At 41.5% G+C, this 12484-nt stretch overlaps 2 protein-coding genes across 2 annotated transcripts; one reads left to right on the top strand and one right to left on the bottom strand.

The window, feature by feature from the left end:
• The first annotated feature begins 5393 nt into the window (after positions 1-5393).
• On the top strand, positions 5394-7148 carry LOC133916048 (pentatricopeptide repeat-containing protein At1g28690, mitochondrial). Its single transcript, XM_062359534.1, has one exon. The coding sequence runs from the start codon at positions 5438-5440 to the stop codon at positions 6992-6994; it is 1557 nt and encodes a 518-aa protein (XP_062215518.1). The 5' UTR covers positions 5394-5437; the 3' UTR covers positions 6995-7148.
• Positions 7149-7248: 100 nt separating this feature from the next.
• Positions 7249-12217, bottom strand: LOC133916049 (novel plant SNARE 12-like). The gene is made up of 10 exons (XM_062359535.1): positions 11951-12217; positions 9879-9971; positions 9513-9606; positions 9400-9437; positions 9090-9193; positions 8446-8525; positions 8307-8363; positions 7923-8015; positions 7715-7789; positions 7249-7571 (listed from the first exon to the last, which is right to left on the bottom strand). Exons 1-10 carry the CDS (start codon positions 12025-12027, stop codon positions 7458-7460), a joined length of 825 nt encoding a protein of 274 aa, XP_062215519.1. The 5' UTR covers positions 12028-12217; the 3' UTR covers positions 7249-7457.
• Between the last annotated feature and the right edge of the window lie 267 nt (positions 12218-12484).

Here is a 12484-nt window from a genome sequence, read left to right as displayed (position 1 = left end):
CTTGGAGTGTTTGTGAATCATCGATAACTTGTTGACCCTCTTACTTGGTGTGGCGGCAAGAAGATTTTGACGGGACGCAGAAGCTCTTGTCTTTGTGACTAAAGCTCCGAAATAAACATGGTGTACAAGTGACCAGAAGAGATATTAGTGGTGAGACCTCGCCTTGGTGGCTTGGTGGCTCATCCTGTTTGAGGCCTTACCTTGGTGACTTGGTATCTCAAGAGCCGTGACCGGAAGAGACTTGGCGACCGGGAGCATATCCTTTGTACAGCTCCAATGTGGACTAGAGATGGCTTGTGTGCCACCGATACCACAAGATAAAAATCTCTTATGTCGAGTTTGTCTCTCTATATTATTTACATTTTCAAATTTACATACTTGCAATTTACCTTGCTAGAGTAGGTTGCAATCCTCTTGAGCGGTAGAGTAGATACACTAGATAAACCTAGAGCACATTTAGATATAATTTGATATAGGTTTATCTTGTATAGTTTTTGGAGCTATTAGTTTTTAAGTGTCCTAATTCACCCCCCCCCCACCTTGCCTCTTAAGACATCACCGATCCTCACAATTGGTCTCAGAGTCTTGTGCTCTTAATAGGCTTAAAATCCTAGAGTTGTGATGTCCGTGGTTGAGATGGATACCATAGCGCTCTAATTTTTTATGGCACAAATTTTCCCCGTTAGAAAATTCTAATGACCTATTTTTTGCAAGCCAGAAGTTTAGATGTTGGAGAGTCACCGAGGTGGGGATGTGGTCGCGCATCACCAACAAAAGGAGACAACCCGATGCAATGGAGAAGAGTATCATTTTATCATCTCTATGCCCCGATGCATTCAATAGAGTTTATTCTCTCACCAATGCACATGATATTTGAAATAATCTCATTGAAATACATGACAGAACAAAGGATGTGTGCAAAGAAAAATAGCATGTGTTAGTCACTAAGCTCAATGGTATCAAACAACTACCACATGAAAGTGCTAATCATATGTATTCTTGTTAATAAGATCAACGGGCTAGGTTTGATACAAATTGAAGATGATCAAGTGGTGAGAAGATACTTCAAGCTCTTCTTCCAAAGTACAAGTTGATCGTCTCCACCATCTACAACAAGGGCGACATCAAGAAGATGACTCCAAGTTAAGTAATTGGTAAGATCACCGCATATGAGATGACCATGAATATAGGGGCTGAAACTTCTACCTCATCCGATACCAAGAACATTACTCTCATAAGCAAGCAAGCTCAATGCTAACACATGAAGCTAAGTATGAGGAGACAAGATCAAGAGCCAAGCACAAGTGAAGATGATGATGATCAAGATGAAGAGAGTAATGAAGAGGATGATCAAAGCACATCAAGTGATGAAGAAATTGATCCTAAGATCGCCAAGATCTTCTCAAAGTTAGAGAAAATATGAAGAGGATTAATACCAAGATTGATCATCCAATCTCAATTGAATACTTGGTCAACATAATTGATCATGTTAAGAGGGAGAAGAGAAGACCAAGAGCAAGAGTGAGACATGAGGAAGAGCTAAAGCATTAGCATGCATAGGAAGCTGGGTGAGCAACGATGAACAGTCAAGCTCAAGTGATAAAAGCCTCAGCATTCTCCTTTCCAAGAAAAACTCTTCCTCATGGTCATCATCACACAAATCGTCACGCAAGCCATCTCACAAGTGTCTTATGACCAAAGGTATGAATAGCAATATAAGTGGTGATGAATCCGATGATGATTCCCCCTCACAAGAAGAACTTCTTTATTTCATAAATGAGCAACAAATGGCCCATAATAAACAATCTAAAGAGCTTAAAAAAATTCAATCTTTTTGATGAAATTCATCCTACCTTTGTTTCTAATTATGAACAATTATTGAGCTAATTCAATGTACTAAACAAGGAGCGTGAAGAGCTCAAGGCTAAATTTGAGTGCATTGAATCTCAAACTAAGATACTTTTGAAGCAATCTACCTCTCTATTTAATTTCAATCCTAAGGTAGATATTTTCACTTATTGTGATGATTTGATTGATTTATCTAGCTCACCCCTTTTGCAATGAGATTTGTGTTGAGAATGTTATTGTAAACATTCTAATGAACTCATTGCACAAGAGAATAATGAGCTCAAGCAAGAAGTGGAGAAGCTTAAGAAGGACTTGGCAAGATTAAAGTGTAAAGGATGTGTCCAATCTCCTCAAGATAACCATGATAGCATGGTAAAGAAGTTTGTGAAGGGGTCCACCATGATATGCTTTAAGTGCCATCAAGAAGACCACAAGTCTTTTCAATATAAGCAAGTCAAAAATGAGACCAAGAAGAAGAAAAAGACAATGAATCTCTCCAAAAAGACCTCCAACATCTACACCAAGCACAACTATAAGACAAGACCAAGAGCAACCACTATAAGCTCAAGAAAAAGAACAGTGGCAAAATATTTACACATATGGCTAGGAGAAAGGACCGAAAATAGAATCAACCTATTTGGATGCCCAAGGAAGTCATCACCAACATGAAGTGGTCCCAATTAATTTAGGTTCTAAAGAAGACTTAAGGTCCACAAGTCGGCTTGGGGATTTGGAGACTTGGTTCACAAAATGAAGTGAAGGTTCAAATAAAGAAGCCAAGTATACAAGATTGGACACATTAATGAAGATCATAATTATCATATACTAAAATTCTCATCCAAAGGTAAAAAAAGGCAAATGTACTTGATGCTAAATCCTCTAAATTGATGAATTCACTTGCCTTGTCTTGGATTGCATGCTCTCAATTCAATTTATTGCAATACCTAGCGTAAGTTTTTCATATGGTAGGTTGCTTGTGTTTCTCTCTTTTTTTATAAGCAACTTATATGGTTTATTAGTTGTAGATTTCTTACATGGCACTAGTTTTACAATTGGTATCTTATGTGTTATGAACCAATCTATAGGTACTCTTCCTATTATTATCAATAACAAGTGTATATCTCTCACAAGTATTCAACACTTATATGCATACATTTAGAGAAAGTATATCCCATGGGTTGTGATTTTGAGATTAACATGTGTTTCAAGTAATATTTTTTTAGTCTCATAGAGTGATCAACAAGTCCCCAGAGGTATGCAGTGCTTGAAGGCTTAAGTTGGTATCATTGTCAATTCTTTTCTACATTTAAGCTACCTCCATGTATGATATAGCTTAAACTTCCTTTTTCTACTTATTGTCTAGTTATGCATATATTGCTACATTTCTACAAGTGGTATTCACAAGTGGGTCTTATTATATATATGCACACATATGTGGGGATTTTAGATTATATCATGTGATCATGTTTTATGATCCTTATTTGTTGTGTTTAATTGATATCAATGTCTCGTATCCTTACAATTAATTTATCTTTTTAATTTGTATTAATTCCTCATACTTTTTTAATTGTTTTTATTTTATTGGATCATAATTTATGAAACTCTCTACTATGTGCTCTAACGCTCTTTCTCGAGTTCAACATGTATTTGTAGCTCTTTTTGTGATTATTAACAAAGGGGGAGAATTTTGATGACCAAAACAAGAAATATGCCTAGTGAAGAGCAAGCAAGATGTTAAGGTTGACAAAGGAGGGCTCATCTACATTTGTTATCAAGAACACGCAATGGAGAAGCTTTTGCATGGATCGATCAAGGAAGATAGTGGCAATGAAGAAAGAGAGGTTAAAAAAGAGGGATTAAATGGTAAAAATATGCATCCAAGCAACATGGTAAGGCTTCGTATTCTTTACCATTAGTATCACTTATTATTTGCCATTTGCTTTGGTTGTATTGTCATCATTCACCAAAAAAGGAGAGATTATAACGAAAATGACCCTATTAGGTCATGATTGTGATTTTGGTGATTAATGAAAATATAGTCAATGGGATTAACATATTTTTCAAGTATATGCTTTAGTAGGTCTCATGGATGTAATACATAAAGAAGCCACTGTAGCCGACACAAAGTTTGGTTGATTGGAGAAGTCTCAGGAGATTTGTTCTCACTGGATGATCCTGTGTACTTAAGGCGGTACTCACCGGAGCATTTCAGCGAAGGAGAAAGACCTCACCGGATAGTTTAGTGTTGAGACTCGAATACTCACCGAAGTGTTTCTACTCAAAAGGCAAAAATGAAATAACCCACAGGATGGTTCGATGATCAGAGAACGATACACACCGAAGCATTTCTACCAGAGAAGGATGAAGCCATTGAAGATTGAAGATCAACTCATCGGATAGTCTGATGATCACAAAGGTAATTGCACCAGAGTATTTCCAGGGAACAACAGAATGTTCAACTCACCAGATAGTACGGTGTGAATAGGATGCACACCAGATGCTTACACTGGAGCATTTTACAAAGAGAGGCTGCAAATGCACGGATTAGCTTAAGGATAACTCACTGGATAGTCCGATGATAGAGATGAAGTATACACCGGAGTGTCTGGTGTTCACAATGACTTTGAGTGGGAGTCCAACGCTAGTTTCTACTGGTGTACATACCGGATGGTCTGATGCTTGTAACACTGTAGTCATCGGATCATTCGGTGTTAATAGTAAAGTTGAGTCATTGGCAGGTTTGAGGCTATAAATACCCATCCACTCGGTCATTTAAAGGTGTTGGAGTACAGAGAAGTCCTTATACATTTGAGAAGACATCCAAGCCATCAAAGTGCTAAACGTGATCATCCAACGCAATTAGCACACCATTAAAGAGTGATTAGTGCTATTAGGCCTAGAGAGAAGTGTTGTTAGGTGATACAACCTAGAGAGTGGATCAATAAGTGAATCAACCATATACCAAGAGGTACACCGACGTATTACAGTCGTTGTGACTCATCGGTAACTTATTGACCCTCTGACTTGGTGGAGTGGCGATAAGAAGATTATGAGGGGATGCGGAGGCCCTTATCTTTGTGATTAAAACTCCGAAGTGAAGACGATGTACAAGTGACTGAAAGAGATGTTAGTGATGAGACCTCGTCTTGATGGTTTGGTGGTTTATCGTGCTTGAGATTTTATCTTGGTGACTTAGTACCTTAAGAGTCATGATTCGAAGAGACTTGATCACTATGGATATATATTTTGTGAAGCTCTAACATGTATAGGGGTGGTTTGTGTGCCACTGATACCACAAGATAAAAATTACTTATGTTGAATTTATCTCTTTACCTTTTTTACGTTTTTGCATTTACATACTTGCAATTTACTTTGTTAGAGTAAGTTGCAATTCTCTTGAGCGGTAAAGTAGACACATGAGAAAAACCTATAATACATTTAAATAATATTTGATATATGTTTATTTTTTATAATTTTTGAAACTATTAATTTTAAAATATCTTAATTTACCGTATCTTAAAACGTCATCGATCCGGTAACGAAGGGACTCCTCTTCAATGTTTCGGTCCAAAGCGGAACCCGCCCAAAGATGGAAGAGAGGAACAGAGCCCACTCCCAACCGCGCGCTCCCTCGCTGACACCACGCGCCGTCCCTCGCCACCTCCGCACCGCCGCCGCGCTCGCGGCCGCCGTCCAGGGCTTCATCAACGCGTCCCCGCCCCGCGCCGAGTCGCAGACCCTCCACGCCCAGCTCCTCACCTCGGGCCTCCGCGCCACCACCGGCCTCTCTGTCAAGCTCCTCGTCCTGCACATCCGATGCGGCTCCCTCCACAACGCCCGCTCGGTGTTCGATGGAATGCCAACGCCGACCCACGCCGCTCATAACTACCTTGTCGCCGGGTACTTCCGGCGGGGCCTCCCCGGAGAGGCGCTCGGGGTCGTGAGGCGGCTCGCGGGGACCACGGGGCGGGTGGACGTCTTCGCGCTGTCCATGGCGCTGAAGCTGTCCGCGGCGCTGCCGCTGCCAGCCGTCTTCCTGAGGGAGGTCCACGCGCGCGTGGTGAGGTCCGTCGTCGGATTCGACGAGATCCTCTTCGCCGCGTTAGTGGACGCCTACGTCAAGAATGGGTCGTTGGGCTACGCACGGCGGGTGCACGGCATGATGCCCGTGCGGAGCGTGGTGTGCTCGACGGCGCTGGCCGTCGGGTGTATGAACGAGGGGCTGTACGAGGATGCCGAGGCTATATTCGTGGGGATGGTGGAGAAGGACGTCGTTGCATACAACGCGATGGTCGAGGGGTACAGCAAGACGGAGGAGACGGCGGAGGGCTCCCTCGAGGTGTTCAAGGCGATGCTGCAAGCGGGGTTCCGGCCGACGTTGTCGACGTTCGTGAGCATTCTTGGCGCATGCTCACTCTTGTCGTCACCGGAGCTCGGCGAGCAGGTGCATTGCCAGGCGATCAAGAGCAGCCTCTTCTGCGACATCAAAGCAGGAAGCGCGCTCGTCGACATGTACTCCAAGTGCGGCAGGGTGGAGGACGGCCGGAGGATCTTTGACCGGATGCTGGAGAGGAACGTTGTCACCTGGACATCTATGATCGACGGGTACGGGAAGAACGGCCTCTCCGACGAGGCCCTCCAGCTGTTCGGTGAAATGCGGAAGCGGCAGGACGTCAGTCCGAACCACACCACCTTCTTGAGCGTGCTGTCTGGGTGCGCGCACGCCGGCCTGCTGTCACAGGGCCAGGAGGTCTTCCAGAGCATGGAGAGCGAGTACTCGCTGCGGCCACGGATGGAGCACTACGCCTGCATGGTGGACCTGCTGGGCAGGTTCGGAAGCGTGCGCCAGGCATACGATTTCATCAGAGGGATACCGGCGAGGCCAAACTCCGACGTGTGGGCTGCATTGCTCGGGGCGGCCACGCTGCACGGGGACGGCGACCTGGCCGATGTCGCGGCGAGGGAGGTCTTTGAGCTGAGCCGCGCGGGGAGACCGGGCGCCTACATGGCGTTCTCCAACACGCTCGCGGCGGCGGGGAAATGGGACGGCGTGCACGATGTTCGAGAGACGATGAAACGGCGAGGGGTGCTGAAAGACGCTGCCTGCAGCTGGGTCGGCTCTGAGAACTCGCCACCCGTCGACTGACGTGAATTAAGGTCCCTTCAAGTGGAGTTTTTACCTTGCTCGTGGCTTGTAAAATTTTTCCTGTAACATTTTTACTTTCCTCTATTGAGGAAAAATCCAATTTTGCAATTCATACTATGTAGAATATACAACAAGTTGCATGCTTTGTGAGACAGCCGAACAGGACTGGTGTATAGCTTTCTCCACATCACTTGAAGAGATATATAAGCATGTACTTATTGCAAGTCTGGAACTCACGTATTGGTACTAATGACTCGTAAAAGATCTCATCTCTATTGCATATACACAATTAAATGATCAGGGGTGTACAAACATCAAAGAAGGAAGCTAAAGCACCAATACCTAGTAGTTAACACAACAAAATAAATGCACAGGCACAAAGAATTGTTACAACGTGTATTGTCTTATAGGTAGGTGCTGCATCGCAAGCACAGCACCTGCATGAAACCTCTAAGCACAATCATCAAAGACCGAAAGCCTCTGCCCACAACAACCTCCTGTTATTAATTTGAAAATTTTGAGCAGGCGGGGCCAGTCCTGGAATGTCTCGGATATTTTTGTCTTTTGGATGGACAATCTGGAAGAACAAAAAATAGTGAATGACTCGGATTCCATTCCCATTGGTGCATAGTAATATCAGGAGACGACGCGAGACCTTATTGAAGAATATTAAACTGAGAATATCCATCTAGAAACAGATGACAAGCATGCATTACGTACCTTAACAACAATGATTGCAATCACACCTAAAACTATCAGAAAGAGGAATGCCATTATACATTTGTCAGTCGCAACCTGCAAAAAAGGTTTTAACTTTCAGTTGTCATTTGTGCGTGCACTCAGCATGCATCTGTATCTGTGTAGGCGTGAGTGCGTCCCCAACTGTGAGTTTGCATGTTGATGTATGAGAGAGGGGGGGAGAGAGAACCTGACGACCAATCTCTTTCACTAACTGGCTAGCTTTCTTCAGCGAAAAGTGAACAGAATCTAGCTCATTGCCAATTCTCTTCATTTGCTCTGTCTGGAAATAAGACGATTTTGTGTTAGAAGTTCCTCTGAATCTTCTCGTATACTAGTCTTAAGATGGAAGGTCAACCAAAAAAACTTGGGCCATTCTGCATGCAATCTACCTAAGTGTTATCTGTTATTGAACGGAATGGGATGGAGCAATGCAAATTGTAAATCTGATGCCTTATGTGGAAGAAATGGGTATGTTCCAAGAAATCATCATGCTTAGTAAGCCCTTATGTTGTAGCAGAAAACACGCTTAGAAGGAGAAAAATTGTTACTCCAGTAAAAGAGAGAAGCATACTTGCTGTGTTAATGTTGTCGCAGTTTGAGTTCCAGTCTCAACAGTTTGTGCTACAACCTACAAGAAGAATGTCCTGTAAAATTTGCTGTGGAAGAGCACTGAAACAAATTGGAAAAGGATCTGTAGCAAGGGAAGCAACCATTTTTGAACGTTCAATAGCTTGATCTGTTTGGTCCATTTGGTTCCTTCCAGCATCAATGAGTTGTTGATTTGTCATGACTGCAAAGGATAGCCAGATGATCCTATAAGAACCACTTAGAATACCTTGCTCCCAGATCATTTCATTTTTTTAGGGTTATGAACAACAATAGATCGAACCACTAACATCCTTATGTGACCCTTTTGGTCTTGGAAAATATTTTGTGGTCCATGCCTCTTTGGGTTTTCTTTTTAGAAGCCAGTTAGGCATTTATAATGCATCCATAAATGGAACAAGCCAACTGAAACCTCATCTGATTAACTTTTGTTGTTTAGACTCTGTAATGCCCTTTACCAAGGAATGTATGAAGTTCACAATCCTCATGCGCCCAACTCTTTCTTTACATGGTTACCAAAAAAAATATATTCCCTATCAAACAAATGTCTAGATTTCATAATAAAGCCTTTCCAGAGGTGCTGTCTAGCAGTAGCAACTCTAATGTCAGAATTCAAAAGATCATAAGTTGAAATGCTGTCGTTATGATTGTATGCTCTGTGAGATATTTGACAAGCTTGAAGTTTAACAAAGCAATAGCATCAGATTATCCATTTTGTATTTGTGTCGAAGTTAGCAACTAATTTCACCTGATGCCATTTGAACATTGTCTTCAGCAGCAGGATCGCTACTTCCAGCACCCATATCGAAGAGCTCAACCCTCTTATTATTATTACCAAGGCTACTTTGGTATCTGCAAGAAATCTTTTGAATTAACCTTAAAACTTAAAAGAAGTACCAAGAGGCACAAGACTAATGCAGGAAGTATAAGAGTTCCAAAATAGAAGTGCAATTTTAATAGTAAAAAAATTACCTCTTTCAAATTGAGATAAAGAAAATGAAAGGGAGAAGCTACAGACTTGCAAAACAGCAACAAAAAAAAAAAGGACGTCAACTTACGTTTTCCTCAAGGTGACATAGGAATTCAACTCTTTGATCTGTAAAGGGCAGAAGAAACGTTGCAAAAATATGCAAAGTGAAATATAACGAGGCTACTGACGGGAGTTACCAACCATGAACTGTTTTCTGTCATTTAGCTGCTTGTTGATCTCAGAAGTATTCTTTGACTCATCATCTTTGAGAATTCGATCAAACTCTTTGATCAAGCTGCAAAAGTGAAAAAAGATAAGTGGAATTGAAAAATATAAAAAATATCAATAAATCATCCAAAGAGGAAATCTACATGACAATCAAAGATCAGATAATATCATTCCTAATTCAGCAGTTCACCCAAATAAAGGATGTCGAAATCAGAAATAGTGTGAACACAGTGGAAAGGACATGTATATGGATGAATAAGTAACTTTAGTGCATGAATTGAAAAAGAATACAGCGATTTTGCAATAGAAGATTCAAGAGTAGCGTTCAACTTGACCTACCGCTTGCACTCCTTCATTTTCCCTGTGAGATCTTCCAATTGTTTAGCTTGCCTATTTGAATCTTTAATCTTATCCATCTTTTGAAATCCATTTCTGCATAAAAGTACTCATCATGGAATAAAACTTCCTGTCAGGAGTCAGAGTACTTAAATAGGAAAGCAGCTAATAACTAAAGAGTGTTTTGAATGAGATCAAAAGAGATTGAAACAACGAATTTTAGAATCTACATAAACATTTATGTTCCTACATCACAGCATAAAGGGATCCCTGATGAGGTCATACAAAGAAGGTGAACACACTGGTATTTGCATCTTCAAACTCAGGATTGGAGTTCACAGAGGGACTGGAATTCCCATATAAATTTACAGGATCAATATTTGTTCACAATAAGGATGCATGCATCAAACAACATACTGACCCTCGAGATATGCCAAAAATAGCTTGCAAGAATTAGCAACAATTGAAATCAAATTGGGAGGGGCAAGGATACATATTTTGATTTTATCGATCATATTTGTTCATAATTAGGAGCATGCATCAAAATACATCCCTACGTTTGGAATATGCTACAAGATCTTTAAAGTTTCAGCAGCAATTAATATCACAATGGTTACATGTTAGGCAAACACTTTGGGCATCATCCAAGCATTTCATATCTCATTATCTCAGTGACCAGAAAAGGTAGGAAAGATAACATCAGTCTCAATTCATTCAATTAAATAATCCAGTTGACATAACAACGGATCAAAACTCAGTAGGTAATGTCATGTAGGTGTATTTCTATATTTGTCATGTAAAACATACTCCCTCAGATTGCAATGTCGTTCATATTAAACTTGTCCACAAGGATTAAGAATGTAAACCAAATGACCTAGTTGCCCTTCATTTATACTACATTGGAAATGATGGCTCATTTGTTTCTAAGTGGTAGCATTTATTAAGAAAAGGCAAGGAAGGAAGAAAAGAGTAAAAAATGCCTAGAATTTCTAGGATGACCTACATTTAAAAAAGGCTTGAGTAAGCTAAAACAACCTACATTTGCAATCAGAGGGATTAGCAAACAAGTTAATTGTCTTTGTTGACAAGGAGCAATTCAGTAATCCAAATCTACTCTAACCATTCAAGTCAGCAGTGTTCAAGGCAACATCATAGATTAATCGCACAATTTTTTCAGATCTTTTGCAACTCTGACGTAAGTGTCTTGTAGAAATGAAGAGGGCTAAAATGAAAAATAGAGACATGGTAAACCAATGCTTCCATTGCAGAATTTCATATATCACTTCCAAAACCTGATTCAAGTATGAACAGAGGAGGCAACGAATTTGGCAGGAGTAAACTTACCATTACTAATTCTGTGGGAATCCTTAGAAGTGGTACAAGAACGCCAATCAAAACTGCATCCAGTTATATAACTGGAGGCATTAAACTCTATTTGCGTCATAAAGCAACATGGAAATAGGAATACTACTAAACGATGAAAATGAAAACCTTTTTGTAGTACCCTAAATGATGTCACAGCAAGTTACAACAAACAAGGTTTCTCCTTCAACCTGTAAATACGCTTCGACCACATTTTTGTTCTAGATTCAGTGTTCTTCCTGTGTCCTGACTAAAACTCCTAATGCGAATTTACCACTTCTTGTAGCTACACTTTTGCTTTTCCGTTCTATGCTTGCTTAGTTACCAACAGTTCCATCTGGCTAAATCAGAGTTCTGGCAGCAGCGGTAATTACACTAGTAAGTTTGCCTTCAAATGACCACCATTCCGTCTCGCAATTCCCAGCACGATAGCTGCTTCTTCTCATTTAACAAACCACAGTTGGGAGCGATTGTAGCCAGCAACCACTGAAATATATCAAAAAGCTACAATTTCACAAGCATCGCAGGAAGCAAGAGGACGGGGGCCACGAGCGGACAGATGGACCGGTTCAGAGCAACTCCAAAACGCACGCTAGCTTCTCCCCCAACGCGTCTGCGGCTTCTCCAAGGCAAGCAAGCAAGTAGTACAAAACAGGTAACAGCAGCGAGAGAGGGGGAGAGAGAGAGAGATCTAGGGGAGGAGGCGGACTCACTGGAGCACGCGGAAGATGTCGTGGATCTCGCCGTCGACCTGCTCGAGCTCCGGGCTCATGGGCACGTCGCTCGCCATGGCGCCCGACCACGGATGTTCCCTTCTCTCCCCGCCCGAACCCTAGCCGGCCGGGCTTCTCACGCCGCCATTCGCGACCGGGCCCCGGGGGCAGGCGAGGGAGAGGAGGACGATGACGACGAGGGGAGAGAGGCAGTTGGGGACCGGGGCCGAGGCTTGGCTCCTGGCTCGGGTTTAGACTTTAGAGTAAGCAGATAGCAGCTAGCTTTTATGATAATAATTTGTAACGAGGAGAGAAGTAAATAGGTGAAAATAAAATTAGTGTGAAGAGAAATTTTATAGAACTAATTTTTGAAAAAGAAAAAAAATAAAAAATAACTTTAAGTATTTTGAGATAGGAAAAATTAAAAACAAAATATTTTTAAAAATATGGTAAAATAATAACTATCTCTTCTTATTAGAGAAGTCCTGAGAGTAACTCCAACCAAGTTGCTATTTTCTTTCCTGCCCTATTATT

Source organism: Phragmites australis, chromosome 4 (genome assembly GCF_958298935.1).
Source record: "Phragmites australis chromosome 4, lpPhrAust1.1, whole genome shotgun sequence".
NCBI lineage: Eukaryota > Viridiplantae > Streptophyta > Magnoliopsida > Poales > Poaceae > Phragmites > Phragmites australis.
This window is presented reverse-complemented; position numbering and strand designations above follow the sequence as displayed.

Coding starts and splice junctions, on each gene's coding strand:
- LOC133916048 (XM_062359534.1), top strand. CDS start 5,438: ATGGAAGAGAGGAACAGAGCCCACTCCCAACCGCGCGCTCCCTCGCTG.
- LOC133916049 (XM_062359535.1), bottom strand. CDS start 12,027: ATGGCGAGCGACGTGCCCATGAGCCCGGAGCTCGAGCAGGTCGACGGC. Junction 9,972..11,950: donor GACATCTTCCGCGTGCTCCA/GTGAGTCCGCCT, acceptor ACTTTTATGCAG/AAATGGATTTCAAAAGATGG. Junction 9,194..9,399: donor TATGTCACCTTGAGGAAAAC/GTAAGTTGACGT, acceptor GATTTCTTGCAG/ATACCAAAGTAGCCTTGGTA.